At 36.3% G+C, this 13297-nt stretch overlaps 1 protein-coding gene across 14 annotated transcripts in view; it reads left to right on the top strand.

The window, feature by feature from the left end:
- The window catches only part of LOC123538498 (electroneutral sodium bicarbonate exchanger 1-like), a 143105-nt gene that overhangs the window by 122132 nt on the left and 7676 nt on the right, over positions 1–13297 (top strand). For 13 of the 14 annotated variants that reach the window (XM_053530338.1, XM_053530341.1, XM_053530340.1 and 10 more), the window contains 6 exons: positions 414–486; positions 1102–1278; positions 1948–2016; positions 5639–5779; positions 6363–6592; positions 9242–9283. In XM_053530338.1, the coding sequence (XP_053386313.1) occupies positions 414–486; positions 1102–1278; positions 1948–2016; positions 5639–5779; positions 6363–6592; positions 9242–9283 (732 nt within the window). The remainder of the gene's footprint in view (positions 1–413; positions 487–1101; positions 1279–1947; positions 2017–5638; positions 5780–6362; positions 6593–9241; positions 9284–13297) is intronic. The other variant, XM_053530337.1, reaches the window with a different exon arrangement.

Raw genomic sequence — 13297 nt, 5'->3', positions numbered from 1 at the left:
TCCATTTTAGAAATTTAGCAGGGTAAAGATTAAGCAGTGCTTTTGGTGCATTTTGACCATGAGTTAACAAGCCCTTGAGTAGATTCTGCACCTCTGTTGTCGACTTGTATAAGTTGAAAAATGCTTGACTGGGAGTGTTTGCGAATTCAAGAAATTTGCAAAAATATAAGCCAGTATAAATTCTATGCTCACCAAGGCGCATCAGTACACTCTTTGAGAAGTAAAGATAAATAAACCTTTAGGTTTGGCATTTCAGTTTTCGGGGATATGTGAATATTTCTGCTTGTGAAACATATGGAAGTTGGCAATTTGCCAACTTTTTGACCTGTCAGTATAGCCACTTACATAGTAGTTGGATAATTCACTGTCACTTTAAACCAAAGAAACATGAATTCCGGTATGTTGTCTTTCAGGGAGCAGCGAGTTACAGGGGTTGCGATATTTTTGATGATTGGATTGTCTGTGTTCCTTACATCTCTTTTGAAGGTAAGACGATTAAAGTATTTATAAACTATCACTGTTTGATACAATTTTCTGACAGGAAAAGTCATGGCTTTAAGAAATAGAAAATATAAAATTAATTAGGTCAGTTTGTGCCATTTTACAAATGAAAGACACTACACTGCTGAAGTATTTACCACTTTCTGTGCCCACCCATGCCTGAAATAATGCCTGGAGAGGGGGGCACTTGAGTTTTTTTTCCCCTACCATTAAAAGCTGGAAAAGACACCATATGACCTATAATGTATTGTTAATTGCTCAAAATCTAACAAGCTCTGAGTGTTGGAGGTCTTTGGTGTGATTGCTCTCCGCATCATACCAAAGACTTAAAAAATGGTACTAGTAGCTTCCTTGCTTGGTGCTCAGCATTATGGGGATAGTGCTATGACTGGTCAGCCTAGTGTCACTGTAATTTGACTGGGTGGGATATCATGTCAGGTGTCTACAGCGTGATATCACAGTGAGGCAGCACTATAAAGTTGATCATTGAACTCACCGCTTCAAGCAGGCATATTCGTTTATATGACTGAAAATTTGTTGGAAAAGACATGAAACCTGAACACACTCACTAAACTGTACACAAAAAATTCTGTATTTCAGTTCATTCCAATGGCTGTGCTGTATGGGGTCTTCTTGTTCATGGGTATTTCGTCACTGAAAGGAATGCAGTTAGTGAACCGTATTATGATACTCTTCATGCCAATGAAATACCAGCCAGACTATACGTACCTCCGTCATGTGAGAACACGAAGAGTTCACTTCTTCACATTCATCCAGGTGCTTTATTTTACCATTTTACAGCTGGTGTTACTAAAAATAGATTGAAGTATTTTCAATAGTAAATACATTGTAGGCTATTAAGTATTTATTGATAAACTATTTGTCACATTATATGTAATTTTCAGGGTTTCGTACTTAAAAAACATGTTGATTAACATATTTGTCTATACTGTGAAATCATTAATATTTGTGGGGGACTAATTTTCGTGGATTTCATGGTTGAGTCAATCCACAAAATTTAGTACCAACAAAAAAGTAAAATTCCAATTCATTTTATGTTCAAACATTGAAATCCACGAATTCGTATCCCCGCGAAATTGCTGTTTTGACCAAAACCATGAAATTTCACGTCTACAAAATTAATGATTTTACAGTATTTGGTTCAAATTGCGATGCACTGAATTTTCTCACTGGCATATTTGATGCATTATTGAGTGGACACCGTCATAGTCACAAACAGGTTTGAATTTTTTTTCAATTTATTTATTTTCAAGATGAGTAGTCAGGCCTTTGTTGTATTAATAACTTACTTCTGGTTGAAAGATGCATAAAATGTCAATGAAATTGTCACAGGATAGACGGTAGAAAAAATTGCGAATATTTTAGATTTCATACTGTACTTGAGACTTGTGAGTTGTAAAGGTCATGTTATATTGTGTGTTTCAGGTATTATGTCTGGTGATGTTATGGGTGATCAAAACAATCAAGGCAATCTCCATTGCTTTCCCTATTATGGTATGTTTCAATATTTATTCATATTTAGAGTGTTTAATTCAGGCTGGACTTATTGTTACTTTTACTATATTATTTACTACAGAGTGTAATGAGACTTTGCAAGGATGTCCCGCCAAAAGCTGTAAATACAGCTTCAGAAGCACTGCAAACCACTTAGAAATGCTTTAAACAGCTTCGAAAGCTCTGCAAACCACTTAGAAGATGCTTAAAACAGCTTCGGAAGCACTGCAAACCACTTAGAAGATGCTTTTAAACAGCTTCGAAAGCTCTGCAAACCACTTTAGAAGATGCTTAAAACAGCTTCAGAAGCACTGCAAACCATTATGGTATGTTTCAATATTATTCATATTAGAGTGTTTAAACTTCAGGCTGATTATTACTTTAACTATTTATTTACTACAGTGTAATGAACTTTGCAAGGATGTCCCGCCAAAAGCTGTAAATACAGCTTCAGAAGCACTGCAAACCACTTAGAAGATGCTTTAAACAGCTTCGAAAGCTCTGCAATCCACTTAGAAAATGCTTTAAACAGCTTTGAAAGCTCTGCAATCCACTTAGAAATGCTTTAAACATTTAAACAGCTTCGGAAGCACTGCAAACCACTTAGAAAATGCTTTAAACAGCTTCGAAAGCTCTGCAAACCACTTAGAAAATGCTTTAAACAGCTTCGAAAGCTCTGCAAACCACTTAGAAAATGCTTTAAACAGCTTCGAAAGCTCTGCAATCCACTTAGAAATGCTTTAAACATTTAAACAGCTTCAGAAGCACTGCAAACCACTTAGAAAATGTTTTAAACAGCTTCGGAAGCACTGCAAACCACTTAGAAAATGCTTTAAACAGCTTCGAAAGCTCTGCAATCCACTTAGAAATGCTTTAAACATTTAAACAGCTTCGGAAGCACTGCAAACCACTTAGAAAATGCTTTAAACAGCTTCGAAAGCTCTGCAATCCACTTAGAAATGCTTTAAACAGCTTCGGAAGCACTGCAAACCACTTAGAAGATGCTTTAAACAGCTTCGAAAGCTCTGCAATCCACTTAGAAAATGCTTTAAACAGCCTTGAAAGCTCTGCAATCCACTTAGAAATGCTTTAAACATTTAAACAGCTTCGGAAGCACTGCAAACCACTTAGAAAATGCTTTAAACAGCTTCGGAAGCACTGCAAACCACTTAGAAAATGCTTTAAACAGCTTCGAAAGCACTGCAAACCACTTAGAAAATGCTTTAAACAGCTTCGAAAGCTCTGCAATCCACTTAGAAATGCTTTAAACATTTAAACAGCTTCGGAAGCACTGCAAACCACTTAGAAAATGCTTAAAACAGCTTCGGAAGCACAGCAAACCACTTAGAAAATGCTTTAAACAGCTTCGAAAGCACTGCAAACCACTTAGAAAATGCTTTAAACAGCTTCGGAAATGCTTTAAACAGCTTCAAAAGCACCGCAAACCACTTTGAAAATGCTTTAAACAGCTTACTACACACAGCAAAAAACTTAGAAAACACTGTAAACAGCAAGAAAATGTAGCAATTGAGATAGCTTAGAAGCAAAATTATAATTATCATGTTAATTAATTTGCTTTATTAAGTAAACTTTTAATGAAAACTGTTGCTAAGTAATGAATGGCTGCAAAAAATAAAAACTGCCTTGCTTGGAAGTTGTGGAAATTCATACCATTGTTACACTTACATCTAGTAATTATGTCTCCCCCTGGGGAGATATATTGTTTTTGCCCTGTCTGTCCGCCCGTCCATCCGTACGTACTTCACACTTCATTTCCGAGCAATAACTGGAGAGCCATTTGACCTAGAACCTTCAAACTTCATAGGGTTATAGGGCTGCTGGAGAAGACGACCCCTATTGTTTTTGGGGTCACTCTGTCAAAGGTCAAGGTCACAGGGGCCTGAACATTGAAAACCATTTCCTATCAATAACTAGAGAACCACCTGACCCAGAATGTTGAAACTTAATAGGCTGATTGGTCATGAAGAGTAGATGGCCCCTATTGATTTTGGGGTCACTCCGTCAAAGGTCAAGGTCACAGGAGCCTGAACATTGAAAACCATTTCCGATCAATAACTTGAGAACCTCTTGATCCAGAATGTTGAAACTTCATAGGATGATTGAACATACAGAGTAGATGACCCCTATCGATTTTGGGGTCACTCTGTTTAAGGTCAAGGTCACAGGGGCCTGAACATTGAAAGCCATTTCCGATCAATAACTAGAGAACCACTTGACCCAGAATGTTGAAACTTAATAGGATGATTGGTCATGAAAAGTAAATGACCCTATTGATTTTGGGGTCACTCCGTCAAAGGTCAAGGTCACAGGGGCCTGAACATTGAAAGCCATTTCCGATCAATAACTAGAGAACCACTTGACCCAGAATGTTGAAACTTCATAGGATGATTGGTCATGCAGAGTAGATGACCCCTATTGTTTTTGGGGTCACTTCGTCAAAGGTCAAGGTCACAGGGGCCTGAACATTGAAAACCATTTCCGATCAATAACTAGAGAACCACTTGACTTAGAATGTTGAAACTTCATAGGATGATTGGTCATGTAGAGTAGATGACCCCTATTGTTTTTGGGGTCACTCCGTCAAAGGTCAAGGTCACAGGGGCCTGAACATTGAAAACTATTTCCGATCAATAACTTGAGTACCACTTGACCCAGAATGTTGAAACTTCATAGGATGATTGTACATGCAATGTAGATGACCCCTATTCATTTTGGAGTCACTCCATTAAAGGTCAATGTCACAGGGTCCTGAACATTGAAAACCATTTCCGGTCAGTAACTTGAGAACCACTTGACCCAGAATGTTGAAACTTCATAGGATGATTGTTCATGCAGAATAAATGACCCCTATTGTTTTTGGGGTCACTCCAATAAAGGTCAAGGTCACAGGGGCCTGAACATTGATAACCATTTCCGATCAATAACTTGAGAACCTCTTGATCCAGAATGTTGAAACTTCATAGGATGATTGAACATACAGAGTAGATGACCCCTATCGATTTTGGGGTCACTCTGTTAAAGGTCAAGGTCACAGGAGCCTGAACATGGAAAACAATTTCCGATCAATAACTTGAGAACCACTTGACCCAGAATGTTGAAACTTCATAGGATGATTGAACATGCAGAGTAGATGACCCCTATTGATTTTGGGGTAAGTCTATTAAAGGTCAAGGTCACAGGGGCCTGGTCATGTAAAATCATTTCTGGAAAATAACTTGAGAACCACTTGACTTAGAATGTTGAAACTTAATAGGATGATTGGATATGCAGAGTAGATGACCCTTATTTATTTTGGGGTCACTTGATCAAAGGTCAAGGTCACAGGAGCCTGAACAGTGACTTGAGAACCACAAGGCCAAGAGTGTTGAAATTTAGCGGGATGACTGGACATGCCAAGTAGATGATCCCTATTGCAGCCAACCATCAGTGTCTCTTTGACCTTCGCTCCTGACCCCTATTGACTTCTTGCCTATGGGACTTTGCATTGGGGGGAATGTGCTTGTTTTTACAAAAGCAATTTCTAGTTACATTTGATATGTTTATTCCCAAAGATTTCATTTTTGCATTGTCATAATAACTTTTACCCTGAAATTGTTTCCAGGTATTGGCAATGTGTTTTATACGGAAGGCATTAGACTATCTGTTTACACAGACAGAACTGAAGTGGCTGGATGATATAATGCCAGAAATCAGCAAACGTGAGAAAGATGATAAAGAACTTGAAATTCAGGAGAAACAAGATGTAAGTTTTTTGTATGAATTAAAAAGAGGTAGAAATTTTATGAATTTGAGATATTGATGGCACATTTTCTTTGTTTTCTAGTGTCTTTATTCTAAACATAAGTTATATTTTTTCTAAAGACTGTATAGGTTGCAGTGTGTACTTAATAATGTCCAACAAACATACTGGACTTGGTCAGTATATGTCATAAATCTACTTGTTTAGAATTTTAGATTTTTGTTTTACAAGTAATGCTGAACCTGCCTTTTATGGTCACCTGTATTAAGCAACCACTTGCCTAAGTAGCCAGTCTACACATTTTCCATAATTGACTTTTTATTTTAATTCCAGCTAAAAGACAAGTTACTTTTCTTATGTGGCCACCTGCTTTAAGCAGACAGACAGTAACATTCCCATTGAACGACTGTTTATTACAGGTTTTACAGTACTTTTTTAACATGTACTTCAGAATTATTTTAATAACATGCAGTCGTCTGAATTTTTACATGTCGGACACTTAAAATCCTATATGTACTCATACATGTACAAATATTAAATCACTTCCTCACTGTTAAAACAAAATTTTGAACTTAACTCCTTACAGGAATATGAAACTTTGTTGGATCCCAAAAACGCAAATCCGGAAGTGAACCAAAGACCGCAGGCGTCGATTATCAATCTAGCGATTAATGGTGGAAATGATAGCTTCATAAATCAAGTAAATATAACGGAGGAAGTGGCGAAATGTCAAATATGGAAGAATCTGCAATCAAACGAACATCAGGGAAGTACGGACAGCAGCCATGGTGGAAGCAGTAGTGGCAGCAGCAAAAGGTAGACAACTCTCGATTTTTTTCTTTTTCTTTTGCGTTTGATAAAAAACCTGTATTTGAAAGTTTTATATATCAGTATGCATAATTTTAAAGTGTAGCTTTTTAGAGTAATTGCTAACAAAAGAGTGGAGAACTCTACTCACCTGGCATGCTTACTGTACTGTGAAATCATTAATACTCACGTGGAACTAATTTTTAAGGATTTTAAGGGGAGCAGTGTTCTAGTGGTTAAGGCATAGGCTGTTCAGCCCTGGGGTTGAGGGTTCGAGCCCCACCGGAGTCATGACCAAGACTTCTCATATGACACCAGTACTGGTTTTCCCAGGAAGCGTACTCGAGAGTGGTTCAAATAAGCTTGAAGCGTTCATCACAATCGAGCTGAAATAAAGTAATATAAGCTAAATTAGTTTAAATTAAGGATTTTGTGCTTGAATTAATTTCTGCGAACAAACAAACTGCCCCTTCTTTTATATTGATAAACTGAAATCCACAAAATTCATATAGCAACAAAACAGCCATTTTGGGCAAAACCACAAAGTTTTATTCCCATCAAATGAAATGCTTTCACAGTACATGTACTAACTACTTTTCCTAAGTTTTATGCTGTGCTGGAATTCTTTACAAACAACAGTTGACGATGCCTTCTCTGCAGAAATTCTTTGCTTGCTTGGCTTTGTTTAGGAAGTGTTAAACCTTTACACTGTTAAATTTCTAAAATGGATTGGTCCGTCATTCAATTTGGGCAGCATAACTTATTATTTAAAGGGGTGTTCACTGAAAATTTACTGACTGAATAGTGAACAGTGCAGACCATGATCAGACTGCACGGATATGGAAAAAAAAGAATGGCAAAATAATCTGCCGCCAGCAGGCTAAAGGTTAAATTCTTCTTGTTTGTGTTCTAAAGCAATACTTCAAACTATTTCTTGTTAAACCTGAGTTATTGGGGTATGTCGTTGGTCGGGCAGGCGGATGGCAGCATCAAACTGGTGTTTCCGGTCAATAACTTTTGTTTCGGTAAAGATATTTGAATAAAACTTGGTATGTATGTAGCTTATATCAAGACAAAGGCTGGGATTGATTTTGGGGTTTCTGGGGTCAAGGTCAAGGTCACTGTTACTTAAAATAGAAAAAGGGTTTCCGGTCAATAACTTAACTTAGGAATGAGCTATCATGATGAAACTTGGTATGTATGTTGCTTATATCAAGACAAAGGCTGGGATTGATTTTGGGGTTCTGGGGTCAAGGTCAAGGTCACTGTTACTTAAAATAGAAAAAGGGTTTCCGGTCAATAACTTAACTTAGGAATGAGCTATCATGATGAAACTTGGTGTATAGAAAACGTATATAAAGTTGTAGCTTGGGATTGATTTTGGGGTTTCTGGGATCAAGGTCAAGGTCATTGTTACTAAAAATAGGGTTATGGTTAGGGTTAGGGTTGTGCTTTAAAGGGGTGCACTGTGATTCAGTATACTTTTTTATTCTTATGAAAAGTGTTGAAAACATGGTTTCGTGGCATTGCCGCGTTTCTTGTTATTTCTTTTAAATTTTCTCTGGCCTATTGCTTCATAATAATTATATTGAATTGTATACTTTTTAAGATGTTTTAGGATTAACAAAATGTAGATAAAGGTAAGGGACCACATTATGGAGCTGTAGGCTAACTTTATAAACTGATATTCTAATCTCCCATTTCAATTTAATTACAAGTAGAAACAATAAATATATAACTGCTTATTCACATATTCCATGAACTGTAACCTTTGTTTGCTAGAAGATATGTCATTATGTGTAGTCAGATTCTAAGTGACCTTTCAGGGAAAGGTTATATGCATATTGATTTAAGAGCAAAAGGTTATATGCTTATTCAGTTATGAGCAAAAGGTTATATGCATATTTATTTAAGAGCAAACATTTTTAGAATATAAAAAATGAGAAAATCCATTGAAAGGGTAGTGCAGCTCATATGTTAATAGCGAGTTTTACAGAATTATTGTTTGAATATTGATGAGAGTATTTAAGAAATAATAACTGTATAAGTAAATGCTTAACCTCTGCTGGAAAGCACATTTAAAATCTGACTTGAAAATGAACCACGCCTTGGGAAAAGGAACATAATGCGTTTGCGACCAGCATGAATCCAGACTAGCCTGCGCATCCGTGCAGTCTGGTCAGGATTCATGCTTTTCAATAATGGTTCCTCTCAGTGCAATAGGCTTTGAAAACGAACAGCATGGATCCTGACCAGACTGTACAGATGAGCAGGCTGGTCTGGATCCATGCTGGTCGCAAACGCACTATGTTGGTTTTCTCATGGCGCGGCTCAACAATCTATTTGATTAGCTAAAATGTATTGGTTTTCATATCTAAAGAACAGTTATTTTAATGTAACAAGCTTTTTAGGCTTTCACAATTTCATTCTGGTACTGTTCAGTACTGGTACGGTTTAAATGCAAAAGTAGGTCAAATTGCTAGCTAGTCTATTAGACAATTCATATCCAATCTGTTTCTTATGACTGTGGCGTTCAAACCCAGTTTAATTATTGCATGCTAAAATAACAGAATGGTGAATTAACTTGTTACTTGTCAAAATTAATCTTGTTGCTAGAAATAACACATTATAAACAAATTATCTTTATGAAATTTTTAGAGATCTTACCCATGGATTACCTGTGGTTTTAAAGGTTAAAAGGTAAACAAAAGTACCAAGGAATGTTGCATGCTGAACAATAGTGGAGAAGAATTCACATATTTTGTTAGAATATTTCATGTCAGCACATTATGTTTGAAGTTACTGGTGCTGTTTAAGGCTGGAAGATACAAAAAAAAAATGTTAAAACCATTAGGGTTTGAAATATACAGTTGGACTGATATTAAGAAAGTACTTGTCTTGAGTAACTATGCAAAGGTTTCATATGCAGTCAAAGTGCAAAGGTTACATATATAGCTCAAGTGCAAAGGTTACATATATAGCTCAAGTGCAAAGGTTACATATATAGCTCAAGTGCAAAGGTTTCTTATATAGCCCAAGTGCAAAGGTTACATATATTTTCTTAGAGCAAAGGTTTCTTTACAGGCCGAGTGCAAAGGTTACATATACAACCCAAATGTAAAGGTTAAATCTATAGCCCAAGTGCAAAGGTTACATATATAGCCCAAGTGCAAAGGTTACATATGCAGCTTAAGTGCAAAGGTTACTTATACAGCCCTAGTGCAAAGGTTACTTATGCAGCCAAAGTGCAAAGGTTACTTATGCAGCCAAAGTGCAAAGGTTACATATACAGCCCTAGTGCAAAGGTTACTTATGCAGCCAAAGTGCAAAGGTTACTTATGCAGCCAAAGTGCAAAGGTTACATATACAGCCCTAGTGCAAAGGTTACTTATGCAGCCAAAGTGCAAAGGTTACTTATGCAGCCAAAGTGCAAAGGTTACATATACAGCCCTAGTGCAAAGGTTACTTATGCAGCCCTAGTGCAAAGGTTACATATGCAGCCAAAGTGCAAAGGTTACATATACAGCCCTAGTGCAAAGGTTACTTATGCAGCCAAAGTGCAAAGGTTACTTATGCAGCCAAAGTGCAAAGGTTACATATACAGCCCTAGTGCAAAGGTTACTTATGCAGCCAAAGTGCAAAGGTTACATATACAGCCAAAGTGCAAAGGTTACATATATAGCCAGAGTGCAAAGGTTACTTATGCAGCCAAAGTGCAAAGGTTACATATACAGCCAAAGTGCAAAGGTTACATATATATAGCCCAAGTGCAAAGGTTACATATATAGCCCAAGTGCAAAGGTTACATATATAGCCCAAGTGCAAAGGTTACTTATGAAGCCAAAGTGCAAAGGTTACATATATTTTCTTAGAGCAAAGGTTTCTTTACAGCCCGAGTGCAGAGGTTACACATGCAGCCCAAGTGCAAAGGTTACATATACAGCCAAAGTGCAAAGGTTACATATACAGCCAAAGTGCAAAGGTTACATATACAGCCAAAGTGCAAAGGTTACATATATAGCCAAAGTGCAAAGGTTACATATATAGCCAGAGTGCAAAGGTTACATATATAGCCCGAGTGCAGAGGTTACATATATAGCCCAAATGCAAAGGTTTCTTATATAGCCAAAGTGCAAAGGTTACATATATTTTCTTAGAGCAAAGGTTTCTTTACAGCCCGAGTGCAGAGGTTACACATGCAGCCCAAGTGCAAAGGTTACATATACAGCCAAAGTGCAAAGGTTACATATACAGCCAAAGTGCAAAGGTTACATATATAGCCAAAGTGCAGAGGTTACATATATAGCCCAAGTGCAAAGGTTACATATACAGCCAAAGTGCAAAGGTTACATATACAGCCAAAGTGCAAAGGTTACATATATAGACAAAGTGCAAAGGTTACATATATAGCCCGAGTGCAGAGGTTACATATATAGCCCAAATGCAAAGGTTTCTTATATAGCCCAAGTGCAAAGGTTACATATATTTTCTCAGAGCAAAGGTTTCTTTACAGCCCGAGTGCAGAGGTTACATATACAGCTAAAGTGCAAAGGTTACATATATAGCCAAAGTGCAGAGGTTACATATATAACCCAAATGCAAAGGTTACATATATAGCCAAAGTGCAAAGGTTACATATATAGCCCAAGTGCAAAGGTTACATATACAGCCAAAGTGCAAAGGTTACATATACAGCCCTAGTGCAAAGGTTACATATACAGCCCTAGTGCAAAGGTTACATATACAGCCCTAGTGCAAAGGTTACATATACAGCCCTAGTGCAAAGGTTACATATACAGCCCTAGTGCAAAGTTTACATATACAGCCCTAGTGCAAAGGTTACATATACAGCCCAAGTGCAAAGGTTACATTTATAGCCCAAGTGCAAAGGATTCTTTACTGTCCAAGTGCAAAAGTTACATATTAGCCCATGTGCAAAGGTTTCTTATATAGCCAAAGTGCAAAGGTTACATATATTGCCTAAGTGCAAAGGGTACATCTATTGTCCAAGAGCAAAGGTTTCTTTACAGTCAAAAGTGCAAAAGCTACATATACTGCCCAGATGCAAAGATTGCATATAAAGACCAAGTGCAAAGGTTACATATATTGTCTTAAGAGCAAAGCTTTCTTTACAGTCAAAGTGCAAAAGCTACCTATGCTGCACTAGTGCAAAGGTTGCATATAAAGATCAAGTGCAAAGGTTACATATATTGTCCAAGAACAAAGTTTACTTTATAGTCAAAGTGCAAAACCTACATAATATATAGCCCAAGTGCAAAGGTTTCTGTACAGGAACAAAATCACTGTTTGGCGTATATTATTTATTCTAACATGACCAGCAAATAACCTACATACAAAATGTATCTCGGGTTATTCTGCAATAAACCACTCGCATGCAATGACGTCATCCGATCCAGGTGCTTAGCACGGTCATAAAAAGTAGTTACCATTTTTACTAACACTGTTGATACTAGTATGTCGTGTTAGAATCGAAATAATAAGTTCCCAATGTGATTTATGGTAGAATAACCAGAGTTTTTTGTTCTTATGCAAAACAATATATCATTCAGGTGATATATTCTTGCGCATAAAAACTCAAAACTCGAGTTATTCTACTATAAAGCACGTTTGGGAACTTATTATTTCTTAAATGAAATACTGTTGAAAAAAAGTGTTATAGAAATTGTATCAAGAAAGTCAGTGTCTTTCAGCTTTAAATAGTGGAAACATAATGATAGGTTGTACACAGTAATGTTAGCAGTTGAGTTTTAGTTTTAAAGTTTTAATGAAATGTATTACTCAGATGAGCTAATTAGGAATTCTTGTATTTGTCATTTATTTAATCATTCCAGAAATTATTGTTTATATCATAGAAATATACATGTACAACATTTTCATGATTATGCTTCTCTTTTTGTTTAATCAGTGTTTTTTAAAGCTCAATAAGTGGCCATTGACATACTTTGTTCTAGTTTTCAAGTATTTTATTCCAGTCAGAAATCTGCTTGTTCCAGTTATAAATCACCTTTGTCCAGTTTCAAATATTTTTGTTCCAATTACATTATATTTGTTCCAGTTACAAATGTATAAAGTTACAAATTTCTTTTTTTTTTTCATTTACAAATGTTTTTGTTCAGTTAAAAAAGTGGCAAAAAAGAAAGCCATTTTTTGTACAAAGTGTTTTCTTATATCTGTACTACTACATAAACTTAATATGAGGCTGTTAACTTTGATTAACTTCTCATTAAATGCTATTTCTCACCTTTATCCAGTTACGATTTATTATAGTTTACAAAATATCAAGGGATATGATATATTCTTGAAATTGTGATGTGTATCTGGAGAAAAGAGTAAGAGTTGTTGAATTGTCCCCTACGTACAAGTTTATAGGGGTAATATTAGAGTTATGCATGTCCTTCTATTATATATAGTTCTTAATCAAATGACAAGATCAATATCTATGGGTATAAAGAGATACATGATGGCATGCATTTGACATAAGATTATTTGGGAGTTTTGGTGATTTGATAGCCAGTTCTGATAAATGAATACTAGATATAAAAAGAACTTAGTAGAAGGCAATTCAGTAGCCATCTTTAGTTTTAGAAGAACTTGTTTCTAAAATAATGTATGAAAATCTTGCAAAAGGGCATTTAATGCAGAATGATGTTAAGATGAATTTATGTTCCATTTAGTTGATAATTTTTGCTCATT

Source organism: Mercenaria mercenaria, chromosome 18 (genome assembly GCF_021730395.1).
Source record: "Mercenaria mercenaria strain notata chromosome 18, MADL_Memer_1, whole genome shotgun sequence".
NCBI lineage: Eukaryota > Metazoa > Mollusca > Bivalvia > Venerida > Veneridae > Mercenaria > Mercenaria mercenaria.
The sequence above is the reverse complement of the archived record's forward strand: the minus strand, read 5'-3'. Positions and strand labels throughout refer to the sequence as shown.